This window comes from Carassius gibelio, chromosome A2 (genome assembly GCF_023724105.1).
Source record: "Carassius gibelio isolate Cgi1373 ecotype wild population from Czech Republic chromosome A2, carGib1.2-hapl.c, whole genome shotgun sequence".
Classification (NCBI taxonomy): domain Eukaryota; kingdom Metazoa; phylum Chordata; class Actinopteri; order Cypriniformes; family Cyprinidae; genus Carassius; species Carassius gibelio.
The window spans coordinates 16066145-16092167 of record NC_068372.1 but is presented as its reverse complement, the minus strand read 5'-3'; the positions used below and the strand labels follow the sequence as shown (position 1 = coordinate 16092167).

General features: G+C 37.9%; 2 protein-coding genes across 2 annotated transcripts in view; both read right to left on the bottom strand.

Moving 5' to 3' along the window:
* Positions 1-5978, bottom strand: part of LOC128028462 (microtubule-associated protein 4-like) — a 45813-nt gene extending 39835 nt beyond the window's left edge. The window contains exons 1-2 of the mRNA XM_052615767.1: positions 5884-5978; positions 478-662 (exon numbers count right to left, since the gene is read on the bottom strand). Coding sequence (XP_052471727.1) covers positions 478-658 — 181 coding nt within the window. The 5' untranslated portion in view covers positions 659-662; positions 5884-5978. The remainder of the gene's footprint in view (positions 1-477; positions 663-5883) is intronic.
* Positions 5979-7167: 1189 nt separating this feature from the next.
* Positions 7168-26023, bottom strand: part of LOC128028446 (potassium voltage-gated channel subfamily H member 6-like) — a 34516-nt gene continuing 15660 nt past the window's right edge. Inside the window, exons 6-15 of the mRNA XM_052615765.1 lie at positions 14466-14888; positions 13259-13655; positions 11996-12195; positions 11608-11860; positions 10679-10872; positions 10473-10593; positions 10142-10399; positions 8872-9067; positions 8585-8777; positions 7168-8498 (exon numbers count right to left, since the gene is read on the bottom strand). Of these exons, the coding sequence (XP_052471725.1) occupies positions 8139-8498; positions 8585-8777; positions 8872-9067; positions 10142-10399; positions 10473-10593; positions 10679-10872; positions 11608-11860; positions 11996-12195; positions 13259-13655; positions 14466-14888 (2595 nt within the window). The 3' untranslated portion in view covers positions 7168-8138. The remainder of the gene's footprint in view (positions 8499-8584; positions 8778-8871; positions 9068-10141; positions 10400-10472; positions 10594-10678; positions 10873-11607; positions 11861-11995; positions 12196-13258; positions 13656-14465; positions 14889-26023) is intronic.

The window sequence follows — 26023 nt, the reverse complement described above, 5'->3', positions numbered from 1 at the left end:
GAGAACAGGATGTTCCTCATTGTACTACATAATTATATGCAACATAACATAAAAAAAAAATATTACAAAATAAGCAGCAAAAAAAAAAAACACTAATATTGAAGGTTTGAGGTCAGTTTTTGTATGTTTTTGAAAAAAACTAAATAAAACAAAAAACACCAAGCCTGCATTTATTTTTAGTAAGAAAGTAAACTAATAATATTTTGAAAAACTTTCAGTTGTGCTGTTTAATATCTGAAAGCATGATACATTTTGTTTCTATGATGAATAAAAGTTCAAAATAATTTTTGAAATTTCTGTAACATTCTTAATGTACAAATGTCACAAATAATATACTTTTATGGTGTTTTTATCCATTTGGAAGCTTGCTGGATGAAAAAAGCTGCTAGGACATTAAATATACTTGAACAATAAATATCCTTTTGTGTCTGATTAAACCATTTTAAAAAGGAAAACTTCTTATTCAGAAACACGTACTTTCCCTTTTGCCATCCAGCCCATCCAGAAGGGGGCGGTATTCTGACTTCCCAACTGTCTCGCCCACTTTATCATCATAGGTCTGTGCCTCCAACTCAGCCATAAAATCCCTCTTCAGCAGGCTGTCCTGGGTCGCCTTAGGTGCCCCATCTGTGAAGGCATCACGCAAACTGAAGTCCATTCTCCTATAGAAAAAAAAGTGAAGGGCGATCAGTGCAAACAAAGCAAGCCTGAACCCAATTAAAATGTAATGCAGCTGAAAGGGCATGTACATACTCTCTATATATCTTGCCCTAGATAATCCTGCAATAAAAACTGAATGGCCTATTTTTGATCCCTACATTGTAACAAGGTTAATAGATAACAAATCATATCTTCAAATCAATGAGCAATTAAGGGTACACTCAGAGGGGTCCTACACTCAAAGACTTCTCGTATGAAGGCTTTCAACACATAAATATGGCCAGATGTTGAGACCTAGACAAATCTGATCATGTGCCTGTGCACCACATATTAAGACCGGCAGCTATTCTGAAATGTCCTTTTAACAGCAGAACATGAGATTAAATGCTTCTATAAAACATATGTGACACAATTGTATACTATGAGCACAAAAACATCTATATATCATGCCTATAAACAGTTTCATTGAGGAAAAATAAAGAAGGAAAACTTAAAAAAGGACAGTGAGAGAAAGAAAGGGACAGAGAGCGTGAGCTTGTCATTGTGCACTATCCAAGGCACGTGTGTGTTTGCCAATGCATGAGTTTAACTGTGTCATTGTTTCTCTAGCTGACACACTATCCACATTCAGAGATCCCAGATTAACACAATAACACACTGTCCTGTTCAACAAAGGTCCAAAACGCAGCAACACTGTTGCGTGACGAACATACAAACCATCAAGAACCAAATCAAGCCGTCGTGTATTTTGACAGCAGGGGGGCAAATGAATTAAGAGCCAAACTAATCTCCACAACGATTTCGATCTATTCAGTATAGACATTTATATGATTATGCAAGTCTGTTCAAAGCTAAACATGGGATTAAAATGCAGTTGCCCCAGAACCTACCCAGAATCCATCTTCTCCCCCTGAATCTTCCTCACACTCACTCTCTCTGTTTCAGCGGGTCGTCTTTCCTATTCACTTTTTATTACTTATCCACAGCTTTATCTTTCCATTTCCTATTTCCTCTCCTTGTCTTCCCCATCCCCCTGTATGTAGATGGATGTATACTGTAATTCTGTTGATATCCTGATGGTTGGTAAGAGGCCCAGACAGTAAATCAAAAACAAAAGAAGGGATTAGAGGTAGTGTGATTCCCCCTCGTATTTGTCAGCCGGACTGAATCTCCCGTAGACGTCACAAAATCAGCTGTTACTGTACAGCAGCACACACTGACGTACAGTAACAGTAACCGTATCAACAAAACATTTGACAAAATAAAGCTTGACTGCTGCAATCCCTAAAATGACTTTATACAGAAATCTTTCTATATCATCCCCTTCAGTTTTGTGGATAAATCATATATGTGGCATATTTTCATCAGTGATCTTAAAACAGTTTTTTATTTATATACAATTATAGTATTCATTAATATTTTAAATTGGCTTTTATTTTTTTATGATCGGTTTTCAAGTTGATTTCAGTTTAGGTTTTGGTAATTCTGTAACGTTTCTTTGTAATATTTCCATTTAGCTTTAATTTCTTTTATTTGATCTCAGTGGAAGTCATTTTAAAGTTAAAAATGTTGAATTAATCTAACTAAACATTTATAAGTTAACCGTTGATAATTGTTCATTTGAGTAAGTTTCCAAGGTTATATAATTTCCATTTATGTTTTAGAATAAGTATTTCATATAATATTTACATTTTATTTAGTTTTATTTCAGCTTAATTTCAATTACCAAAAATGATCTCTATTCAGTTTTAGATTTGGTTAACAATAACACACTGTATTATTAAAGCCTAACTCTAGTTTTTTCAGAGAGAGAAAAAACATGTCATATGGCAGGTCATATGGTGTGGTATCCTAAGGCTTACTCATCAGACCGTGGCAAATGAGACCCAGGTACAATCCCTGCACTTTTACTGCTCTGCCTCTGACACGGCCCCGTGTCCTACTGTGATTCAGCAGTTTTTCTCTGTGCCTTGCGTGATGTCACCAGCCCTGGCACAAAGTGCCATCTCACAGAGTGCCATCACTCTCTGTTAAGAGAGGCACTCTTATTCACTTAAATCATCCGTTTGATTCAAGAGGCCTGAACACTGTGGGTGGGTGTATGCGTGTATGTAAGTACAGTGTTGTCCAAAAGCTTGAGTCTATATTGAACACATGAGGCTATATTAAAGAAACGTCTTGTCTTAATTCTTGACTATTAGAAAAACGTTATATTTCTAAAGAGAAAATACCACGATTATTAATAAATGTAATATATAAAAAATGTAGACTATTTTAGGTCACTAAATGTGTGAGACTGATCATTTGACTCTTTGTACAGACAGTCAGATGATCTTCTTCCATTGAAGCACAAGATGCTCTTTGAATCATCTCAAATCATGCTGGAGAACATGATCGTCAGGTTTGACACACTTGTGGAATACTCCACCCAATAATTACCCTTATGTCATTCCAAACCTGTATGACTTTGTTTCTCCTGTGGTACATGAAGATAACTTTGAGAAATATTTTTTTGGTCTATAAAATGACAGTCAGTGAGCTTCTATGCTGGGTTCACACTGTTCCTCAAAATATATTCTTTAAGGCCCCACAGAAGAAAGAAATGTATACAGGTTTGGAACAACATGAGGGTGAGTAAATATAATACTCATTTTGGGTGCACTATCGCTATAAAGTAAAAGAAAAAAGAGAGATGGATACTGAGACGTTCTTAAATTCATGTGAATTTTTCAATTTAAACTGTTTGAGCGATAGCATAAATTTGAATAAATGTAGAGATTCAACAATGGTATTCCAACCATTCCTGTGTGAATGCACACAGAACGTGGGATGAGGGTCTGGCTCAATGTGTTCCATTGTATGCCAAAGCCACCGAGCATGCAGTTACTGGCTGCCACTCATTGTGGCAGGATTTATGTACTGTATCTGTGCCACTCTATCTCTCTCTCTTAGTTATAATTTAGAGTAAAAATGAGGCATCCAAAAATAAGGCACCTTCAAATGTCAAACTGTTGTCTGTTAGATTGTTTGTATGTTTCATTATTATCAGCAAACCTGATATTTTGTAGCAAAATATGATTTTGAATTGAATTTCTCACCCTCATCTTACATCAACGTCCTAAAATGGGCTCCCCCTAATATAGATCCTGCCCATGGTCACAGCACAACAGTGAAAGGGGGGGGGGGGTGTCTGTGCGGATTAGAGTCAGAGGCCATCAGTGAGGGGAATGAAGATTATGTATGACGGGACATAGGGCTTCCCTGACCTGACACCCCATAATCACAGCAGTCCAGAAAACAGCATGCCATCTTGCCATCTTACAGAGCTTCCCTTTGCCAGCAACATAAGATGGCACTTCAGGTTCACCCCATATTTACATAAAACTTTATTTTTTATTTTACTGAATTATAAAGCAGTATAATGCTGGAACAATTTATTAAGGAACATTTTCATGTTCATGATGGAGCACAGAATAAAGTTTTGTGTTCCTAGTTTTGTCAAATGAATTCTGCCAAATGAAGGTCTATATCTCTGCTGGGGAAAAAAAAAAACTATGTAATATAAGTTTAAAGTGTCCAATCTGCTTTTTGAAGCATGGCAGCTGGGTTTTTATCAGTCTGACATTGTCTACCAGCACTAAGAAGCTTTATCAAGGTTTAGCTTGATCTAGACCCCAATTTGGTCGAGTTAGACACTGTACAAACCAGCTACCATCAGATATAACATAAAATAACATAACAGTACAGCTACAATTGGGCTATCATGAAATATTTAGATTTTAAACGATTCAGCTCATAAAAGTATGATGATTTATTATGATAATCCGTCAGAATGGGTTTAAAGATTACAAAGAAAATACAGATTGTTTTGCAAAACCAAATCAAATCAAATACACAGTAATGCTTTAGATTGATTTTATATTATTTATACAGGCTTATGTTAGAGAGGAACATTATCATTTACCAGTGGATTTTTTTTTATGTGCTTCCTGAGATCATTTCAATGTTAAGGCACGATCTCACCCGCTATGACGATATCAGGCAAATGGAAACATTTGCAGAATGACAACCTCTGTGCAATATTTAATGGTCACCTGATATTTAAAAGCACATCGATATTTGAACATATTACTCACAGTTTACCTAATACCCCACTTTTACTGACCTCACCCTACAGGCAAAAAAAAAAAAAAACATACAGACAAGAATAGACTCAAATACAGAATACAGATGGGGGCACCTCCTTGTCCTTCACGCCTGATTTACCTTAATAAACACCACTGACATTTGTCCATGACCTGTATGCAAAGCAAACAAAGCCAGTCACAGTGTAAAGAAGGAGAAATAATGTGCTATGAATCAGGAATAAGACTTAAGGGGGGTGTGGTCAGAGTGTTGTTGCCACTCATTCGAGCAACATTTCAGAATATCAAACGAGAAAAAGAGGCCACGAGGGAATAGCTATGTTTCATAACACACATGCACCTCTCCCGCAGTCCCAGATATCCATACATGACCCACAATGCGTCGGGTTCGAATCGTTTGTTCCATTTCGATTGCATTTTACAGTGTGACGCATGTCCATGAGGCATGTTTGAAAAGGTGCACTGCAGAGAACCGAGCACGCGACGCACAGACATTGAACGCGCTACGTGCTAGTATGAATGAAAACAATGCGATGCGACGCGTCAAACTACAACGCGCTTATTACAATCAAAGCAGCTTGGTTTATTAACATACGCGTTCTGGGTTGTTGCGTACCTCGCTTGTGATTTACATGGGGTGTAAAGCTTAAAACGTCCTTAATAAGGAACCTCGCACGATTTCATCACCCCACAATGGTAAAGCAATTTGTGCGCTACTTCAGTTATGTAACTACAGTAGTTTTCAATAGAGTTTTACTGCGGAGGACACCTGTCATGAGCATCCAAACTGCGGCAGTGCCCAAACAAAGACATCTCGGCAGGTCGTCATGATTGGGAACGTTTGGAAACGAAAGAGCGTTGAGTCGTGGACACCCTTTATTTACATCGCATGATTATCTCGCTTACAAATAGCAATAGCCTGTCAAAACAGAGACTGCGACTGCATCACGATCTCTGCGGGGCCGATTCGTTAACAATTGTTGTCTTCGTCACCTGTAGGCTTTTTTAATGCACGCGCCTTGATGGTATTTCCTCTTGTATAATGTAAGCATTTATCAAAATGTCAAAGTGCACTTACCCGTTGTTGTTGTTTTTAAAATTCAGTATGCTGTAGTGTTGGCCGATGTGCACAGTCAGATCCGCCTCTCGAACAGTGCGCCTCTGTGATCGCAGGGTGATGCCACGCCCCTCATCCCCCTCGGCCAATCACAATTCAGGAAAATTGTGCTCGTTCCCTTTTCGAGCCGCTATTCATGCTGCTCTTGGTCTGAGCATCTTCTCGGTTGTTAACGAGTACCCCACCAGTATTGATGGACAGCTAATGGACACAATGGGCATGCTGATGACAGATGAGAGGCAGAGAGATTCGCCAATCAATACATCAGCAACGGCGCGCTGAATAGACCTGTTTGGGCATCAGACTAGATGACATCGTATCAAAGAACACCAGACTGTCCGACGTGAGACGTGATACCCTTGTAGTTTCCAGTTCTTCATGCGAAAATGCATTTGAAAATCCCCTCAATGTAACCTTATACATTTATGACACCCTTATAAAAATAGGCTGCGAATGTAAAATAGCATCAAGTGTTGTGGAAAGACGGAATTCCTCTATTGTATTGTTTATCCGGTTCTGGAACATGATCAAGTAGCGTTATTTAAAATATAACAATAATAGGCTTAGTGCAGGAATCCCTTTATTTTTGTAAGTGGGTGTGTCTCTTTATGCTGGTTTCCTATCACACTGAACCCGTTTCATTTTAGGAGCTATGCTTGCATGAACATTTCAATGGATTTTCTTTCTTTTTTATGCTATTTGGTCTTAAAGACATACCGACGGGTTTAAGTGTTTGTATGGTTACCGTTTCTATTCTAAGTGTTTAGGTTTTTTTCTGTCTGTCAAAGATGGAAGGGTTTGTCTACATTTTGGCTTAAGTATGTCAAATTATAATTTTCTTATAAAGCAATTTCTTATATTCATTTCAAAGGGCAGTTATAGTTTGGAGCAAAACAAGAGGTAGCAATGAGCAGAAGGATACAAATCACTTTTAAACACACACCAACTTCCTGTTTTAATTTTGATGTCCTGTGGAAATTGGGCAGAGCCTGAGCATAGATGCAGCCTTTCAGTTTCACTCTCTAGCTCTATAGACTGAACCCACTGACAAAAATCAAAGCCTTGAAAATGAATTTCATTGGTGCTCGCTGGTAGCGGCATTGTAGAGGTGGTAAGGTTTGGGGAAAAAAACACAAGGCAAGGATGGTGGTTCTCATTCAGCCAGGTGAGACACATTTCATAAACTTCAAAAGACTGATGTATTATGTGAATTAATTTATTCAGTGTGATTATCAGTTAATAAGAGATCAAATCTCCACAATAATCAATTTATAGTAAACTAACAATAAATATTCCTACTTAGAATTACAATATATTCCATGTTATAATACATACCCACATCCCAAGCTATACCCTTTCTGTATAACACATTTCCTATAAATATCTTTTATAGCACATTTATAGTATAGCTTATTACTGGATGTGTTTGGCATGAACCAGTGCCAACTGATCATATATTGTATGTTTTATATATGCATATTTCAACAGTAATTGTACTAGCGATATGGATTATGATCAAAATTGATTTTTAGTCATAATCTGTCTAAATCACATTTAACACATTTTGACCCTTTGGCCAAACTGATGATTATATATTTCGAGTGATAACTTATTCTCAAAGGAAAATCTGTACAGTGGATGGCATGAGAGGTATAAATAATGCTTTCAGTCATGTAAACTACAGGAATGTTATTCAACAGGATTAACCATTATTCCCTGGAATCACTCACTCTGAGGTATTTTAGCTACTAAAGAGGAGCTTGGGGTTAGTCCACCTGAGATAGTTTCCAAATGTCCATTTAAGTCACACTCTGAAAACTTTGCAGTGTATTGCTAGAGTATGTCCAAGACTTCCAAACAAACAATCATCAATTCAACACAAAAAACACATCTTTAAAAAACTGATATGCTAATACAAATCATTACATTTACACCTCATAATAACAGATGAACACTTTCGTAAAATTTAACATTTTCAGTGATAGGCAGGTAAAAACAACAAGCATCGTTAGACCAGCTAACACAAATGCACCAAACTACAGGGACATTAATGATGCGTCTACATTAGACTTTATGAGGTAATTAATATGAACCTGAAGTAGAAGGTCTTTAAAACCTCCTGCCAACATTGTTGTGGTCAATCAGTATGTATGCTTTGTTTTCCACTGACATGCTGAACAAAATTATCAATCTTATCACCTAGGATTACAGCCATGTCATTTTTGGACTGAGGAATCATCCTCTACATGATGCTGCACTGGCAATGACAGGCGTCTTAAACACTCCAAATCTAACCTCAGTCCAGCTTGTGGATGGTGAACAGTTCCGACAGGCTCTGCATCCAAAAAACTATAACTACCTTGATCAGCTGTGTCTATTTGTTGGTGGTCAGTGTGTGCTGTAAGACAATCAGGGTCATTGTTCCCCATGCTACATGGCCATCTTTCTGAATAAGACCCAGAAGGAGTCTCAGAGGAGGCCTCTAAGGAAGAGTCCAGGAGCTGGAGCTCCATTGCCCCTGACAGACTTCCACTGGACTTTATGGGACTCTCAGCAAATTTGTGGTGATCAAGTATCTGGGAAAAATTCAAGAGAATGAATTAAAGACTCATATGAGATTCAATAAAAATTGATGGCTGTAATTTTAAAGTTTGTGAAATACCTCAGAGAGAAGGGCTGGCGTATCTGTTTCCAAAGGGTTGACAGAACGGAACAGTTTCTGGCCTGGTTTGGGTGGATTTGAAGATGCTTCTATAGGTGACGTCACAGAGCTGTAGGCTGGTGGTACTAGCACCATCTGCCTCTGAAGCAACTGCATTATAGCCCCCGTGTCTTTTGACATGCGCTTCTCCAATCTTTGAAAGACACAACACAACAAAAACTGCTCAAAGTATAGGGATAAAGAGTAAAGGATGCCAAGATAATAACAATACTGTACCGGGATCTCACCTGTGGAGCTGTCTTTGCATCATTTCCAGTCTATTCTCTACCTCAGTGCAGTAGCGATGGGTAACACTGTGCATGACAGTATTGGAGGGCACTGAAGATGAGGGGAAAGACATACTATGGCTGGGTACTTCCTGGTATTGATGGCCCTGACTGTCTCCCCAAAAGCTGAAGATGTTAGAAACCCCCGAAAGTGCTCCTAATTTAAGAGAAGGGTCATAATGTCACACTTACGCATTTGCTGCAATGAAAATGTTCACCCAAAATTGAAAATTCTGTAATTATATTTATGCACAACCATGTTGTTCCAAAACTGTTTACATTTTTAAATAATATCCTGATTACTTTTTTCACTCTAGCATCAAGCACCATGAGTCGATACAATAGCTTTGTGTAGCGATGTCTGTTTGAATGAATGAATCTGTTTGTTCAGTTCATATAACCAGTCTGAATAATTTATTCCTGAATCATATCCAGTTCTTGAATGATCTGGATGTAATGGTTAACACCTCACTAGTTTGTAAGCTTATCAGTGAATAATGACTTGCAAGGGCTACATTTGCAATGTTTTTACAATATTTATGTGGTGCTTCTGCATCCTTTTGGAAGCTTGAAACCTTTGTTTGTTTTTTGTTTTGTTTTTTCGCAAAAGAGAGAAGCTTGGAAGTTTGGACCAACATAAGGGTGAGTAAATGTTCTTTTTCCCCCCTGAATGTATCTTTTATGGGCTCAGCTCAGCCAAAAAAAAAGAAGAAAAAATAGTCAGAATTTCCTCAACCTCATGTTGTTCAAAATCCATTAGAAGCACAAAAAGATGTTTTAATGAACCTTGAAAGATTTATGTTCCTCCACTAAAAGTTAATTTACCCAAAACTTTGATTCATCAAAAATCATAATGGAACTCCACATGAATCCAAGTCTCCCGAAGAGACAAGCATTTTATAAACAGATTTAACTATTAAAAAAATATCTTCATTTATGTTTCAAGGAAGAAGAAAAGTCTTATGGGTTTGGAATGAAATGAGGCATGAGTAAATGATGACAACTTAAGTGTTCGGCTGAACTTAGTCCTTAACTGAAAATTAATCCAATTATGCAATTCAAAATAATTATTATTAGGATATTTGAATTTTTTTCTTCTATATCTTCCTAGTTCATTTCTTTCAGATATGTGAGCTAACACTTATATAATACACCTACTGTAAATTAGACAGTATGCCAGTTTTAACAGGAAAGAGATTAGTCACAAAAGTTCACATTTTCTGAATCCTACCTGACAGTGTAGTGAAAGAGTTAGTGCTGTTGTGGATCTTGTCTCTATTAGCATTGCTAATACTAGTGATATTGCTCTGAGAGCAGTCTGCTGTTGCAGTGGAACGCCGGGTCTCTTCCTCTTCATCACTGCTGGACTGGGATGCAAAAATGTCCTGGGAGTCCTGATGAGCACTTTGTTTGTACTTGTGCTGCTTGCTTAAATTATGTGTTCTGATCGTCGTCCTATTGAGTTTTTCTTCCATCTTCTCTGTATCTGCTACTAAGAAGAATTTCAGTAGATGTGAGTTTCAAGAATCTGAAAGAAGCGGTCACACAGTGTTTGCTCTTACCTTGTGGGATAGAGTTTCTTTTGGACTTGAAGAAAAGCTTTGCCCTTGGTGTGTGATGGTCATGACGGCCACGGTCAGAATCGTCAGGGTCACTGCTCATTGACCCAGCTTTAGTGTTAGTCTGTTGAGAAGATAACCAAGTGAGTGCGTTTTTGAACCTTTGTCTTTATGTACTATTAAAGTTACACAGACATGTGCAAGCTTACATCTCTCAAGTTAAAGGTGATCTCCAGGTTGCTCCAGAAGTAGTCTGAGAACTCTGGATACATGTTCAAGACCTCCACTATATCATCTCTGTGGATTTTATGCAGGTCACAGTACGTCAATGCTCGCACATCAGACCTTGACTTTCCAGGACGTGCATATAAGTTAACAGGCTCTCCAAAGATATCGTTCTTGCCTGCAGGATAAGCCGAAGGAAGAGATATTGACTGCAAAGCTTTAAAACAAAAAGAAATCTCAAAATGTCTCCTATAGTTAACAGACATTAAACATTTTGAATTCATACTTCCACACAAATCTTATTATTTTTGCAATAGAAATATACAGCAGAAATTGTAATAATAGTATTCAGTATTCTAGTATGTAGTAAGCTACTCATCCTTTGCATTATCAACAGATGGCGCTGCGTGTCATTAAAAGAAATGCAGAATAAAGAATAACAAAACGTCCACAAGACGGAGCCACACTTCAACAGCTTTCTCATTGAAGTCTCAAAAGTACCAAGTACTCTTGTACTTAGAGCGAATAAAATAAAATAAAATAAAAATTGCAGATTATTTACATGTTCGCGGTTTTATTTTGCATTACTAGTCAAGACTAGTCATAATCCAAAAATAAACAATTAAAATAAAAAACTCACATTGAAACTAAATAAAAAATTGTTTCATTAGACCAATGTTCTCCTCAAGTTTATATATATCTAAAAGTAAAAAAAAAAAAAAAGATGACCGTAATAGAATGTATACATATTCTACATAATATTTTACAAATATTCAGAATATTTTCATTTAATAGATATTTAAAGTTTTTTTTTTTTTTTGCTTTTTTATTTTAGGAATGTCTTTCGGAGATGGGGCTCCATGGAAATCCCCTGACATGTGCAAATGATCACAATGAGATGCTCTTTAATTACCTAAAATGGCCACTACCACATCTCCCTTTAAGATCTCAATGGAGCCACGAGAAATGAAGTATAGCGCCGAAATCACATCACCAGCGTGGACCAAGGTGTCTCCTGGTGGAGCATGTGTAGTCTTGAACTTCATAGCCAAAGCACGTAAGCAACCTTTACTGGAGCCCTTGAAAGCTTTACAGTTCTGTAGCAATGTGCGATTCAGATGCAAACAGATGTCTGCCTGTAAGCACTCTGGGAACCCCTTCAGTACCTGCAATATGATAAAACATAGGTTAATGTGATAAACGGTGCCATGTTATGTGCTCTGTCATGTGTGCATGCAAAAATAAACAGTGGAAAAAAACTGAGTATTCCCAGGTGCTCTGTATGTGGCTCTGTGACTCACAGCATTCATGTCAATGCCGTTAGTGTAGGACCAGGCATGCTGAAAATACTCCTCCAGTTTTTGCCTGAGTGGGTTGGGGATCTGGTGGAAACGGATGAACTCCCGAACCCGTAGCATCTGAGTGTGGTAACGCGCGGTGCCAGAGTACAGCCTCTGGATGATGGCTGACACGTTTCCGAATATGCTAGCATACATTAGCGCTGTGGAGAAAACAACATAATGTTAATCCACACGATTTATCCACTTTAAGCCTCAAAATGCCCCCAAAAAGGCATGTCTACTAATCATGTTTAGTGCAGACATTTACTATTACTGGCTCTTTATCAGCTGGGCCTTTATAAGACCTTAGGATTTTTATTGAAAGTTTAGACCAAGGATTTTTGAAACCAAAGACCCACAAATATGATAATCTCCTTGTGAGGGAACCCTTCCTGAAATATAAAGGCAGCTATTTATTTTCATATACAAAGACTTATTTATATTAGAATATATTAGAATATTAATAATAAATGACAAATAAATCATAAAAATGACATTGAATAACTGAAAAATTATATTATGTGTGATAATATACATTATTATTCAAAAGTGTGAGGACAGTAGTATCATGTCATCTAGTACTTATCAGAACTGTAAAAGCCGTAAACTCCATTCAGCATGCTTCTGTTTTTCAAATAAAGCCACATAAATAATCAATACATAAAATAAAGTATAGTGGTTGATGCTCATGTGCATTAAATATAAAGATGTTTACTCTAACTGTAGATAGAGATGTATGAAGGACATTTTCCCCCTTATTTTTTAAAGATTTTGAAGCATACTGAATATAAAACTGTTATCGCCTAAATATTGCCTTATGATAACAAAAACAAAGTTTTATCTGTACAGCATTTTTATTTAATGTTGAAAATATCACCTAATCACAAAAGTATGAAGAGAATTAATATTAATATCATAATAGCATAAATAAGTCTCTTGCATTTTTTCAAGATTACCGGCTGATTTTCGCAAAACTCTAACAACTAGGCACTCTAAAGAGGCATTTGGGAGCATTACGACCAGTAGGGACCCAATCCACCAATCAGAGAGGTTCCTGAATAACCGATTTTTGATTAGTTAATGTAGCTTATCATGTGTGAATATTTTTCCCCAAAGGATCGGTGCCTATGGACCGGAGTAATGGCTGCTGAAATTGCAGCTTTACCATCACAAGAATAAATTACATTTTACTTTTTTTTGGCTGACCTAAGACTAAACACTAACCTCCAATGAGCATGACACAGATGGAAAAGATCTTCTCAGAGTTGGTGTTTGGGGAGACATTTCCAAAGCCCACACTGGTGAGGCTGCTGAAGGTGAAGTACAGGGCAGTGACATATTTATCTTTAATAGAGGGTCCTGATGAAGGATTTGTGATATTATACGGCTTCCCCAGCTGTTCACCCAAAGAAGTAAGCCAACCGATCCCAGACGGGCCGCTCCTTTCCACATTCCCAATAGCATACCAGATGCATGCCAGCCAATGGGCAATTAGTGCAAAGGTGCACATGAGGAGAAAGAGCACCGCGGCTCCATACTCGGAGTAGCGATCGAGTTTACGTGCCACACGCACTAATCGCAACAGCCGAGCAGTCTTCAGTAGGCCAATCAGAGTCGTCGTCTGTCAATACATGAAAAAAAGGAGCATAGAAAAGTTAGGAGATGGTAAACAAAAGCTATAACAGCATATTAAAAATAATTTTTCACCCAAAAATCGCCCTCGCCCTCGCCCTCAGGACATCCTAGATGTAGATGGGTTTATTAATTTAACATTACATATTTGAAGATATTTAGCATACATCACTTGCTCACCAGTGAATGAATGGGATGCTGTCAGAATGAGAGTCCAAACAGATTATTAAAAACAACACAATAACTACATGACTCCAGTCCATCAACTGATGTCTTGTGAAGAGAATTTTGTGTTTGTAAGAAACAATTCAATAATCAAGGCATTTTACAATTTAACCGTTGCTTCGGACCAAAATTCCAGTCCATTATCCATAGCAATGCTTCCAGTGGAAAAAAAGCATCCACTTCTGTCCTCTCACATCAAAAAACTGTTTTTGCTTGTAAACAGTGCATCTGTGATCTGTGCATATTTCTCTTTTGATTCAGACAAGACATCTTTTTCAACAAAAAAAGCAATATTATGGATAGAGGACTGAAACAGTTTGAAGTTAAAAATGCTTTGATAGATTTTTAACCAAGACTCCAATTTTTGTAATGTTTGCTGTTTGTGATGTCTGTGATATTCTCGTTCTGACGGCACCCATTCACCGCAGAGGATCCATTGGTGAGCAAGTGGTGTAATGCTAAATCTTTCCAAATCTGTTTTGATGAAGAAACTAACTATATTGTAGATGACCTAAGGGTGAGTAAATTCATTTCTATTCCTTTAAAAGTCAAAATTACCCATAAGTTCACTCACATCTTCTACAGAGCGATAGATGAGCAAGTCGAAAGGAATGGCAGCCACCATGTCAATGAGGAACCAGCCTTTAAAATAGTGGATAGCTATTCGGCCGGGCTGGCTGACCACTTCATCGTTGCTGTTCACGTAGGTTGTGCGAAAGTTAATCACAATGTCCACTACGAACATGATGTCCACAATGAGGTCCACCACGTTGAGTGGACTGCAAGAGTAGCCACAGCGCTGCATGGCAGCCTCTTCCTCGTCGTTGAGCAGGAATGAAGCCGAATAAGGTGTGAAGATTGCCGTATAGATGACCAGCAGTAAGATGACCCAGTCCCAGACTGCCTTGAAGGGGCTGTAGTGTAAAATGGTCCATTTGTGGATTCGGGGAGCCTGGAGTTTATACTCAGGAAGGACATCTGCACCTAGAGACAACACCTGAGGAGAAATATACTCAACGATGAGAGGTCTTTTCAGATTATAAAATGAATTATGCAACTGATGCTGAAAATCTGCATTTGGACAACAAGCTTTACACCATTAGTGAAGATGTCCTGGTCTTGAGAATGAAAAACGAAAATTGGTTGCATTAAAGCTTTCCATAAAAATATTAAGCAGTTATTTTTTTGTTTTCAATGTTGTTTTGTTTTTTGATTATAATTAGATTAAAAAAAAGGTTTCTTGATCACAAAATCAGCATATTAGAATGATTTCTGAAGATTCAGGTGACACTGAAGTAATGATGCTGAAAATTAAGCTTTGCATCACTTGAATACATAATTATTTAAAAATATTCAAACAGAAAACATATTTCAGTCTTTTTTTTTGTATTAAAGACATTATGAACAGTGTCAAAAACAAGGAGTAAATTGTTTCTCAATAAATATATGGATGGACAAATATTTGCAATACTAGAATAAATGGATTGTTTATAACTTCGTGACATTTATTGAACACTGTATGATCCAACATAGGTGCCCGAGTGATATTACTATACGAGTTCTGCATGATTTCTCAAAAAATAAAGTGTGAAAAATTGCACATTTCATAGTCTATCTAGTTTAAAGCAGAAACTGTTCAGTCCATTTTCCATGTTTTTCCAAAGTTTGCTGCAGGACAGAGATATTATCATGTTTCTGACAGGAACTGAGTGGGTTGTTAACTCAGTGTGGGTGAAGTAATGAAGCCATGTTTAGTCTGAGATATCCACTGAGTACACATCACTGCAGGGAGAAAATTAATGCTTTACATTGTAAACACCCTCTTAGGCGGCAAACTTCTTCTCATTATTTTTCTCCAGGCCCCTAAAGAGGCAACCAAAGCTTAGTCATTTGCTCAAAGCTCCAGTGAGAGAGTTTTGATTCTTCTTACTTATAATATACTGCCTTGATTATACTAATAAAGACACCAAAACACAAATAATATTCACAGAAGCACTTAAAGTGTAGGTACAAATATATGTGTTTAAGTACTTCAAGATGTAAATACAAATCCAAATGATTTCCTGTTTATAGCCCTGAACTTAGTCTACCAAAACCAGTGAGGCAGAATGATTATTCATTTACGGTTATCTAATATTTATCTAGTTCATTATGTACCATTATGATGAAGAAATACATTCGCAGCAAAGTGGGAGAAAAAAAAGTCAACTGGTAACAACTGGCCCTCTAGACTAATAATCCACATAAGTAAATAAATATTTCAACCTCAATGTCTCTGACCACTCTTTCCTCTCTTCTCTCCTGGCCAAGAATGGGACTTGTCTTGTCCCAAAAGCGGAAACTCTGAGAGCCTTGTTTGCAAGGCATGTGTGTCTGAAATGAAGACTGTACAGAAGGAGCACAGGACTGGAAGAGCTTGTTCAATGGCTTCAGCACCAAGGTCAGAATCATAATCCACAAATAATATTCAGACCACCATTTGCTCAAGGCTGGAGAGGCAGAATCCCTGACTCCTTCAGCATTCCTGGAGAAGGATAAGAACAAGAACTGCTCTCCTTTGGATCCAGGACCCTGCCACCACCTGATATCTACATCTCTGCTTATATCTTGCTGACTTCTGCGCTCTTCATTTAGTGGTGGTGTCTCCGGTATCTTGTAGTTCATCTACTTCTATGCTCTGTGCTGTGCAACTATAGCTTTAAAATGCTTTGTTTTAAAAAATGCAAAAGTTTTGAGGTAAAAACATTGTTGAGACTCAATGTCCTCTGTTTATGCTACTGCTCTGAGTGAGTTGCAGAATAGTCACTTAATCACTTCCAGTCACTTAAATATACAGAACGAGAAAGAGAGAGAGAGAGAGAGAGAGAGAGAGAGAGAAAGAAGAGAGAAAGAGAGATAAGAGAAAGATTGTGATTAAACTTGTTACTAGGGTAGAACTTTTCCCATAATGTATCACATCTCAGCACAAAATAAATAAATATTAAATATTCCATTTAGTATGAGTATTTAGTCTCATTTCCATCAGTTATCAGGCATGCTGGTTTGAACAATCTGCTGTAAGTTAAGTGTTAATATATGAAATTAAATTATAGCTCTTATCTGGGCAGATTTGTTATTAATGTACTTACAAGAAAAAAACTGTTCCAACTTCAACTGCACATAATTTTGAATGACAATTATAAGGTCAATGCTATTAGAAAAGTGTTCATTCTTGGCAAAAATTAAATGGTGTGATTTCTTCTCTTTGAAGTTTATGCGTTAAGCAGTTCTGCAAAGATGCTAACTGAATTTTATACAGTATAAGGCTTTTCTTCCTTGATTTATTAATATCCAGATTGTAGGAGTTAACTGTGAGACCTTCAGTCAATACTTCAATTCTCTTGAGGATGAATTTGCAGAAATGTGCAATATCATTATTGAATTTCTGTCACCTCAGATAAGTCACACCAAAATCCTTCTGTGTTCCTCATTTCAAGGCCTGATTCACCCTCATTCCTGATTATACAGAATCATCTCACATTAAATTATGTCCAAAGAGCACCATTTCATCTCTCAGATTTTTTATTTATACTCCTCATCACTACAGACACAGCTGATCCATAGAAAATAAAATGGTGTATTTGTTGCAAAAATATACTGGGTGATTTTTACAACAACCTGACTGCAGTTGAGTGGACAAATGCTCACATTCGATGGCGTCTGGCACTTTGCAGAGGTGTTCTCTTCACTGTACAGGGCAGATGGCAGACAGTGTGTATGGCGTCGTGTGGGTGAGAGGTTTGCTGATGTCAACGTTGTGGATCGAGTGGCCCATGGTGGTGGTTGGGTTATGGTATGGGCAGGCGTATGTTATGGACAACGAACACTGGTGCATTTTATTGATGGCATTTTGGATGCACAGAGATACCGTGATGAGATTCTGAGGCCCACTGTTGTGCCATTCATCCATGACCAACACCTTATGTTGCAGCATGATAATGCACGGCCCCATGTTGCAAGGATCTGTACACAATTCCTGGAAGCTGAAAACATCCCAGTTATTGCATGGCCAGCATACTCACTGGACATGTCACCCATTGAGCATGTTTGGGATGCTCTGATCGGCGTATACAACAGCGTGTTCCAGTTCCTGCCAATATCCAGCACATTCGCACAGCCACCATTCCACAGGCCACAATCAACAACCTGATCAACTCTATGCGAAGGAGATGTGTTGCACTGCATGAGGTAAATGCCCAATACAGTTAAACTTCACATTTTAGAGTGGTCTTTTATTGTGGCCAGCCTGAGGCACACCAGTGCAATAATCATGCTGTCTAATCAGCCACACCTGTGAGGTGGATATGAGATTATCTCAGCAAAGGAGAAGTGCTCACTAACACAGATTTAGACAGATTTGTGAACAATATTTCAGAGAAATAGGCCTTTTGCGTACATAAAAAAAAGTCTTAGATCTTTGAGTTCAGCTCATAAAAATGGGGGCAAAAACAAAAGTGTTGTGTTTATAATTTTGTTCAGCGTGTGTGTGTGTGTGTATATATAAAACCTTGATCTTTCTCTAACCTTTACTCTTGTTGACAGAAGATTCACCTATGCTATACCCATCCCTTGTGCGTTGTTTCAGGCTTACATACATCAAGGCGAAAACTTTCCTGATCTCCTACCTCGTACCAGCTGTCCACCAATGTCGTGAAATGGAGTCCTCACATAGAAAGACCCTCCATTAAAAGACCATTACTGAGGTTCATAATAATCTCTCTCAAATCAATTAAAACAACCAGCCGATCTGCAGCTCCAGAGCATCCTAATCGGACTGTGAAGAAACATCACAGGTAGAAGGTTTAGATGTACTGAACTAAAGAATGCTGTAAGAAACTGTCATTTGAAACAGAAGTTAATCTCACAGGAAAGCAGTCAGAAATTGCATCCATCGATCAAGGAAGTGCTACAGCCCATAGGGCACTGCCATTTGCAGTGAGCAATTGTCTCAGTGCCTCACAGACGGTGGTGTGGCAGTCAAGGGCATCCTTGTGTTGAGATGAATGTGGGGTCCTTGACCAGACGGTTGTGACTATGGTGTCCAGAGCCAGTTCTGACACCACAACACCAATGTTACACACGGCTAACATGAGGCTCCGGGCAGAAACAAATGCCAGTTTTCATGTCAGGCATTTTCATCACATTAACCACAGGAACAGGCACATTCTGTAACCATTTACAGGGAATAGTTCACCCCTAAATGAAACATTAATATTATATATATCATGTTGAATATTATTTTTGGGTGATTTCAAGTGGTCAAGGAAATAATAACATGAAATAATTCAGTCATTTAAGAAAGCATAATTGCAATCCCTTTTTTCTTTTCTATGAATTTACTGCAGCGAATATTGTAAGGTTAACATTCAAGTTTTGTTAACCTTCAAGTTTCAAATTTGTAAGAAAGATGATGATGGGAATGCTTTTATTTACACTGTCCCAGAACACCTGCAGTAAATCCCGAAATAATTCTTACACTGACAATGCAATCAATTCTGAAACCACGTCATTCTAGGAGCAGCTGTTTACACCATCTGACTTCACTCCAGTCATTACACACTGTCCCATTAGATTATGACTGATTTAAAAAGTAATGTTTCCTTTTACTTTAAATTTACAGAAATGATAACAGGAATACCAAATTCCAAAGAATTCAGCTATTTATAGTCTGAGTTTACATATATATCAAGTGAAATACACTACCACTTAAAATGTTTGGGGTCAGCTAGATTTATTTTTATTTTTTTAATGTTTTTTAAAGAAGTATCTTGTTCACCAAGGCTGCATTTATTTGAATAAAATTACAATTTAATAATACTAAATAATTGTATTTAGTGAATAATAGTACAAATAATACTGTGAAATGTCTTTAAAATTAAAAATAACTGTTTTCGGTTTTAATATATTTAAAAATGTAATTTATTCCTGTGAATAAACCATTACTTAAAGTCTTCAGTGTCACATGATCCTTCAGAAATCATTCTAATATTCTAATTTGGTACTCAGGATAATTTCTTAATATAATGCACTGAAAACAGCTATGTGATTATTATTTTCAAGATTTTTTTATTTATATAATTTTAGATTTTTTTTATATAATTTTTTTAAATATAATTTTAGGATTTTTTTAATGAGTAGAAAAAGAATAGCATTTATTTGGAACAGAAATCTTCTTTATTATTATAACTGTCTTTACTATCACTTTTCGATCAATTTAATGTGTTCTTGCTGAAAGTATTTAAAGTAATAATAATAATAATAATAATAATAATAATAATTAATTCTTTCTGACCCCAAACCTTTGCACAGCAGTGCACATCAAGTGGTAAAAACAAAGAGTACCTTGTGAACTCACCTCTTGTGCGACAATACTAGAAATGCGAACAGCCCTCTTGACCCGTGTGTTTTTCTGCTCATTGCTCCCTTGCGCCCCCTCCTGAGCAATGCTGCCTCTGGCACTAAAGGACATAGTTCTGCTCCATACAGTTAGCAGCCTAAACTCCACTGTTCACCTCACCTTCTGCTCACAGGAACAGCCAACACTGGTGGATCGCTTGGGTTTCGTCAGTCTGAAGGCTTCTCATTCAAAGTATCTCTCTTAAGTGGCTTCCAATAAAAGTCTGATTGGTCTTTCAATTTCGCCCACTTTTTCCATCCATTAAAATCAGAAAACAGAATACGAGTCTGAATGGATTAAGCATGGATCCATTGTCACGCTGTCAGGGCAGCTGTTCCATTTTTTTGCACGCTTTGCCTTTTAAAGAGAGTAAACTGCCTGTGGTATCCCTCTCCATCCCTCCCTCGCTTTCAGAAACACTGTGTTTGTGTGTTCCTCCCGCTCTCTCTCTTTTCTGTGGAATCCCACTTGGGAAGGGAAGAGATGTAATTGCAGCTGTCTGTCTGATCCACCTCCTCACTCTCAGTAGCCCAGCTGCAGGGCTTGATGGATATCCTCTGTTCCCTTGATAAGCAAAACATGCTTAAAAAAAAGTTTTTTTCTCTCTCTATCTACTCAGCTCCCAGGCATGTTACAGACCCTCACCTCTAACTCACTTCTCTTATGATCATTTTCACCCACATTAGGTTTAATCATACTTAAATGACATAAGCCAGTGTCTGCAGTTAATAACTGCTTTCTACCAAACATGGGTCATTACTTGCATATACTGTACAGATCTTTATAACTTATTCTAAATTAATAGATAGCTAACACTTAAGCAATAAGCTTCATTTTGTTAACATCAGGTATAATGAACTAACAATAAACAAAAATTTTACAGCATTTATTAATCGAGATTAATGATAATATATTGATGGTTAATATTAATAATACTATACCATTGTACATAATTAATGTTCCTTTATAAGAAATTAATTCATACAACTTGTTACAATGTGTTAAATTATTAATACACACTACTGTTTTAATTTTGAGATTGGCAAGATATTTTAATGTTTTTAAAATGTCAATTATGAATTTATGATTGAAGTTTATATTAGAATTTTCAACTAAATGCCTCTCTAATCATTCACTTGGGATGTGCTGGTTAGCATTCACGATCGATCTTAGGCCTGGTTCACACGGGACGATTTTAAAATTGTCGGCCGATTTTCCAAACCTGAGAGACCCCACACACGGCGATAAAAAATCACGGGTCTAACAGTTTTGGTTGTTCCGTGTGTGGTGTGCAGCCACACGGCAATATCAACACATCACACACGAACCGATTTGACTCCCGAGCATTCCCAGGTCAGACGGGAAATCTCGCAAAATCCCTCGAGATCAAACGTGACTTTAGAGTAAACAATCATGGCGGACGAAGAGGATGCAGTGGCCATAGTTTGTGCTTTGTTTTTAACGGAAAAAAACATAAGAAAAACAAGAAAAGGCGATGGTCAAAGAGGTGGAGACAACGCGAGCATGGACTATACTTGCTATATCATAATATGGAGATAAGTTGTTGTTTTATCTCATAGAAATGTTGTTACGTACTACAAAGATTAATAACTGTTGAAATAAACGTTCAAATATTCGTTACCATGTACTCTGGTGGACTGCAGTTGTGGATGTAGTTATGCCCATCGACTTTATTTGTATTTGTTATATTTGTTATATTATATACGCCAGCTGTTTTGATTTTGTTTCCCGGTACTTCGTCACCACCTCGTCACCTCGCTTTCTGATTGGCTACACGCCACAGTCCACAGGCTGCGTGATTGTTTGTCCTCGGGGGACACCACACACAAGAAGAAATCGGGCCAAATAAATCCAACATGTTGGATATCCCTGATTTGAGATCGGAGCGGTCCCGACATTCTTCCGAGCAGAGGAGAGCAGTCTTAACACACCACACGGCAGGAATATTTGATCAGATTATTTTACGATAATCGGAGCATCCTAAGATTGTCGGAAGGGGTGAATCGGGGCTAAAATCGGCCTAATTATCCTGCCGTGTGAACCAGCCTTTAGGTCACGCGCTTACTCGAAATGAACCCTGACAACATAACTACTTGCCCATGAATGACATGATGCATGTTAAGTCACCTTTCACATGACAACAAAGATCCCACTTCCTCTCTAATGGAAGTGAGCCATTTGGTTTAACCAATAATGATCCTGCAAATGAGACATAATGGAAAAATATTTATACAATAATACAAAAACATAGAAGTAAAAGGTGACACAATGCACTGTATGTCTCTGTTTTCTGTGTGATGGTGACTAACTCCTGTCATTAAAGTGAGCAGGTAAAAATACCTCTCTGAATTCACTACCAGATTAGGCTGGTTTAAATGTGACTTAAGGTTTTTCTTTTTTTTTTTTTTTTTTTTATGAAGGCCTTAAATTAAGCTGATTGAAAAGATGTTAAACCTGGACAAAACTAAGAAATAATTTTATCATACCACTACAACAAACAATACTCCATATCAGTGGGAATTTCTCACGCTCCCAAAATAATGCTTAATCACATCATGCTTGGGTTTAAAGACAGAAAAGAAGAGCAGGCTGTTGTGAAGATAAACAGTATATTAAAATGAAGATGCCAGACATTTCCCAGAATCCCTCCTGGCTCACACCTACTCAGATTCCACAATCACCACACCTGACCATTAGCCTTATCACTCTGCTTTAAAAGCCAGCACCAAACATACAGACATTGGCTGCGATTACACTTGCCATTGACATGCGATCTGTATCCGGATTTTGTCCACATACACATTGAAAAGACAAGTGTAAACGCACTTCTGAATGGAATGTTATCCGATCAATGTGTCCTGGTTCAGAGGTAGTCGAGGATGCATTGTGATTCGATCTCAGTGTAAACGCAATCCAGCCATTGTGTCTGCATTCGCAGGTGGACGTCGCGCAAAACCCAGCCCCCATTCCACGAACTGTCCAAAGAGAGATTGAGAACACCCATGTGGACCATTAATTAGACTCCTACTCTTCTCTTTGATTTGTAAAGTGTCCGTGACTGAAAATGCTTTTCAAAAGAAAACCCACCGCTGGTTGACTTTGCACCAAGCCATTCTCTGCAGACTTACAGGTGCATTTCAATAAATTAGAATGTTGTGGAAAAGTTCATTTATTTCAGTAATTCAACTCAAACTGTAAAACTTGTGTATTAAATAAATTCAATGCACACAGACTAAAGTAGTTTAAGTCTTTGGTTCTTTTAATTGTGATGATTTTGGCTCACATTTAACAAAAACCCACCAATTCACTATCTCAACAAATTAAAATATGGTGACATGCCAATCAGCTAATCAACTTAAAATATCTGCAAAGGTTTCCTGAGCCTTTAAAATGGTCTCTCAGTTTGGTTCACTAGGCTACACAATCATGGGGAAGACTGCTGATCTGACCAGAAGACAATCTTTGATACCCTTCATGAGGATGGTAAGCCACAAACATTTATTGCCAAAGAAGCTGGCTGTTCACAGAGTGCTGTAATAATTCCTTACATTTATATAGTGCTTTTCTAAGCACTAAAAGCACTTTACATTGTCAGGGGGTATCTCCTCATCCACTGCCAGTATGCAGCATCCACCTGGATGATACAACGGCAGACATAATGTGCCAGAACGCCCACCACACACTGTATCCAAGAATGTTAACAGAAAGTTGAGTGGAAGGAAAAAGTGTGGAAGAAAAAGATGCACAACCAACCGAGAGAACAGCAGCCTTATGAGGATTGTCAAGCAAAATCGATTCAAGAATTTGAGTGAACTTCACAAGGAGTGGACTGAGGGTGGGCTCAAGGCATCAAGAGCCACCACATACAGACATGTCAAAGAATTTGCTTAACCATAGACAATGTCAGTGGACATCTTACCTGGGCTAAGGAGAAGAACTGGACTTTTGCCCAGTGGTCCAAAGTACTCTTTTCAGATGAGAGCAAGTTTTTGTATTACATTTGGAAACCAAGGTCCTAGAGTCTGGAGGAAGGGTGGAGAAACTCATAGCCCAAGTTGCTCCAGTGTTAAGTCCAGTGTTAAGTTACCACAGTCTGGGATGTTTTGTGGTGCAATGGCATCTGATGGTGCTGGTCCATTGTATTTTTTGACAGCCAAAGTCACTACACCTATTTAGTAAGACATTTTTGAGAACTTCATGCTTGTTCATGCCTATTTCATTTTCCAGCAGGATTTGGCACCTGCCCAAACTGCCAAAAAAAACAAAAGTTGGTTAAATGACAATGGTGTTGGTGTGCTTGACTGGCCAGCAAACTCAACAGACCTGAACCCCACTGAGAATCTAATGGGGTATTGTCAAGAGGAAAAATGAGAAACAAGAGACCAAAAAAATGCAGAAGAGCTAAAGGCCACTGTCAAAGAAATCTGGGCTTCAATACCACCTCAGCAGTGCCACACTCTGATCACCTCCATGCCACGCGGAATTGAGGCAGTTATTAAAGCAAAAGGAGCCCCTACCAAGTATTGAGTACATGTAGAGAAAATGAACATACTTTCCAGAAAGCGAACAATTTAGCAAAAATTATTTTTTCAATTGGTCTTATGAAGTATTCTAATTTATTGATTTAATGAAATAAATGAGCTTTTCCATGACATGAGATGCACTGTATTTAAATATTGCGTGGAAAGACCAATCCGATTGGTTATCCAGATAGAAAAGCCAGTTAATGTTTCCAAGTGTAAATGCGCCTTGTGTCCTGATTGATTGATGATCCGATCTGCTTGATCGGATCATGATGATCGCAAGCTAATGCTAAGTGTAAACGCAGCCATAGTCTGGTCTCTTCTTTGCATATAACCACATTCACCAGTGTGGTTTGTGACTAAGACTGCTTACACTGAGATATTACTGCTCAGCTTCGTTGTCCACAACTGTGCATCAATGTAACTGGCTACCTACCCATGCTATTTACCTGCTACAAATCTCTCTTTCAATCACCATCTGCTTCCATCTTCTGTGATCAGGTGCTGACGCCCCCCCCTCCCCCCCCCCCTCCGCCACCCCCCCTGTAATAAATGGAAAGTTAAGACTTGCCAAGTTTGTTGGACTACTGCAGTCTGAACAATCACTCACCTGCTTCACTGCTTGTATTCTGGTTCTACCAATAAAGTCTGTTTGAGTTAATGACATTTACTTGTGTTGATCCACCTGTTTGCTGACAGAAGACCAGGCCTATTCCAACAACAACCATGGACATCCTATCCTATCTTATTTGCTCCTCTCCATTTTCCAATATGGCCATCCAATTGAGGATTGTCTAGGAATTTCTTGACCTTTCCTATATGGTACCATGGGGTGATGATACCCTGAAAAAAAATTTCTGGTGCAGATTAGACGATTATCGTCATAATCAGAAATCCGTTCCAGTGAGTAAAAGCCCAAACCTATTTCTGAAAGAGTAATCTCCAAGAAGGTCATTCCCAAAGTTCCCACTTCATGGTCTCTCATTAGACAGTAGTATCTACCAGTGATAGCAGTATCTACAATAATTAATAAATTAAAAAAAAGAAAGAAATTCCATAGTAAGGTTTTTTTTTCATAGTAGGAGAGTTCTAAAAACTAAATCCTCTCTTAGAACATTGCAGAGCTAGTTACTGATCACTGCACAAACTCAC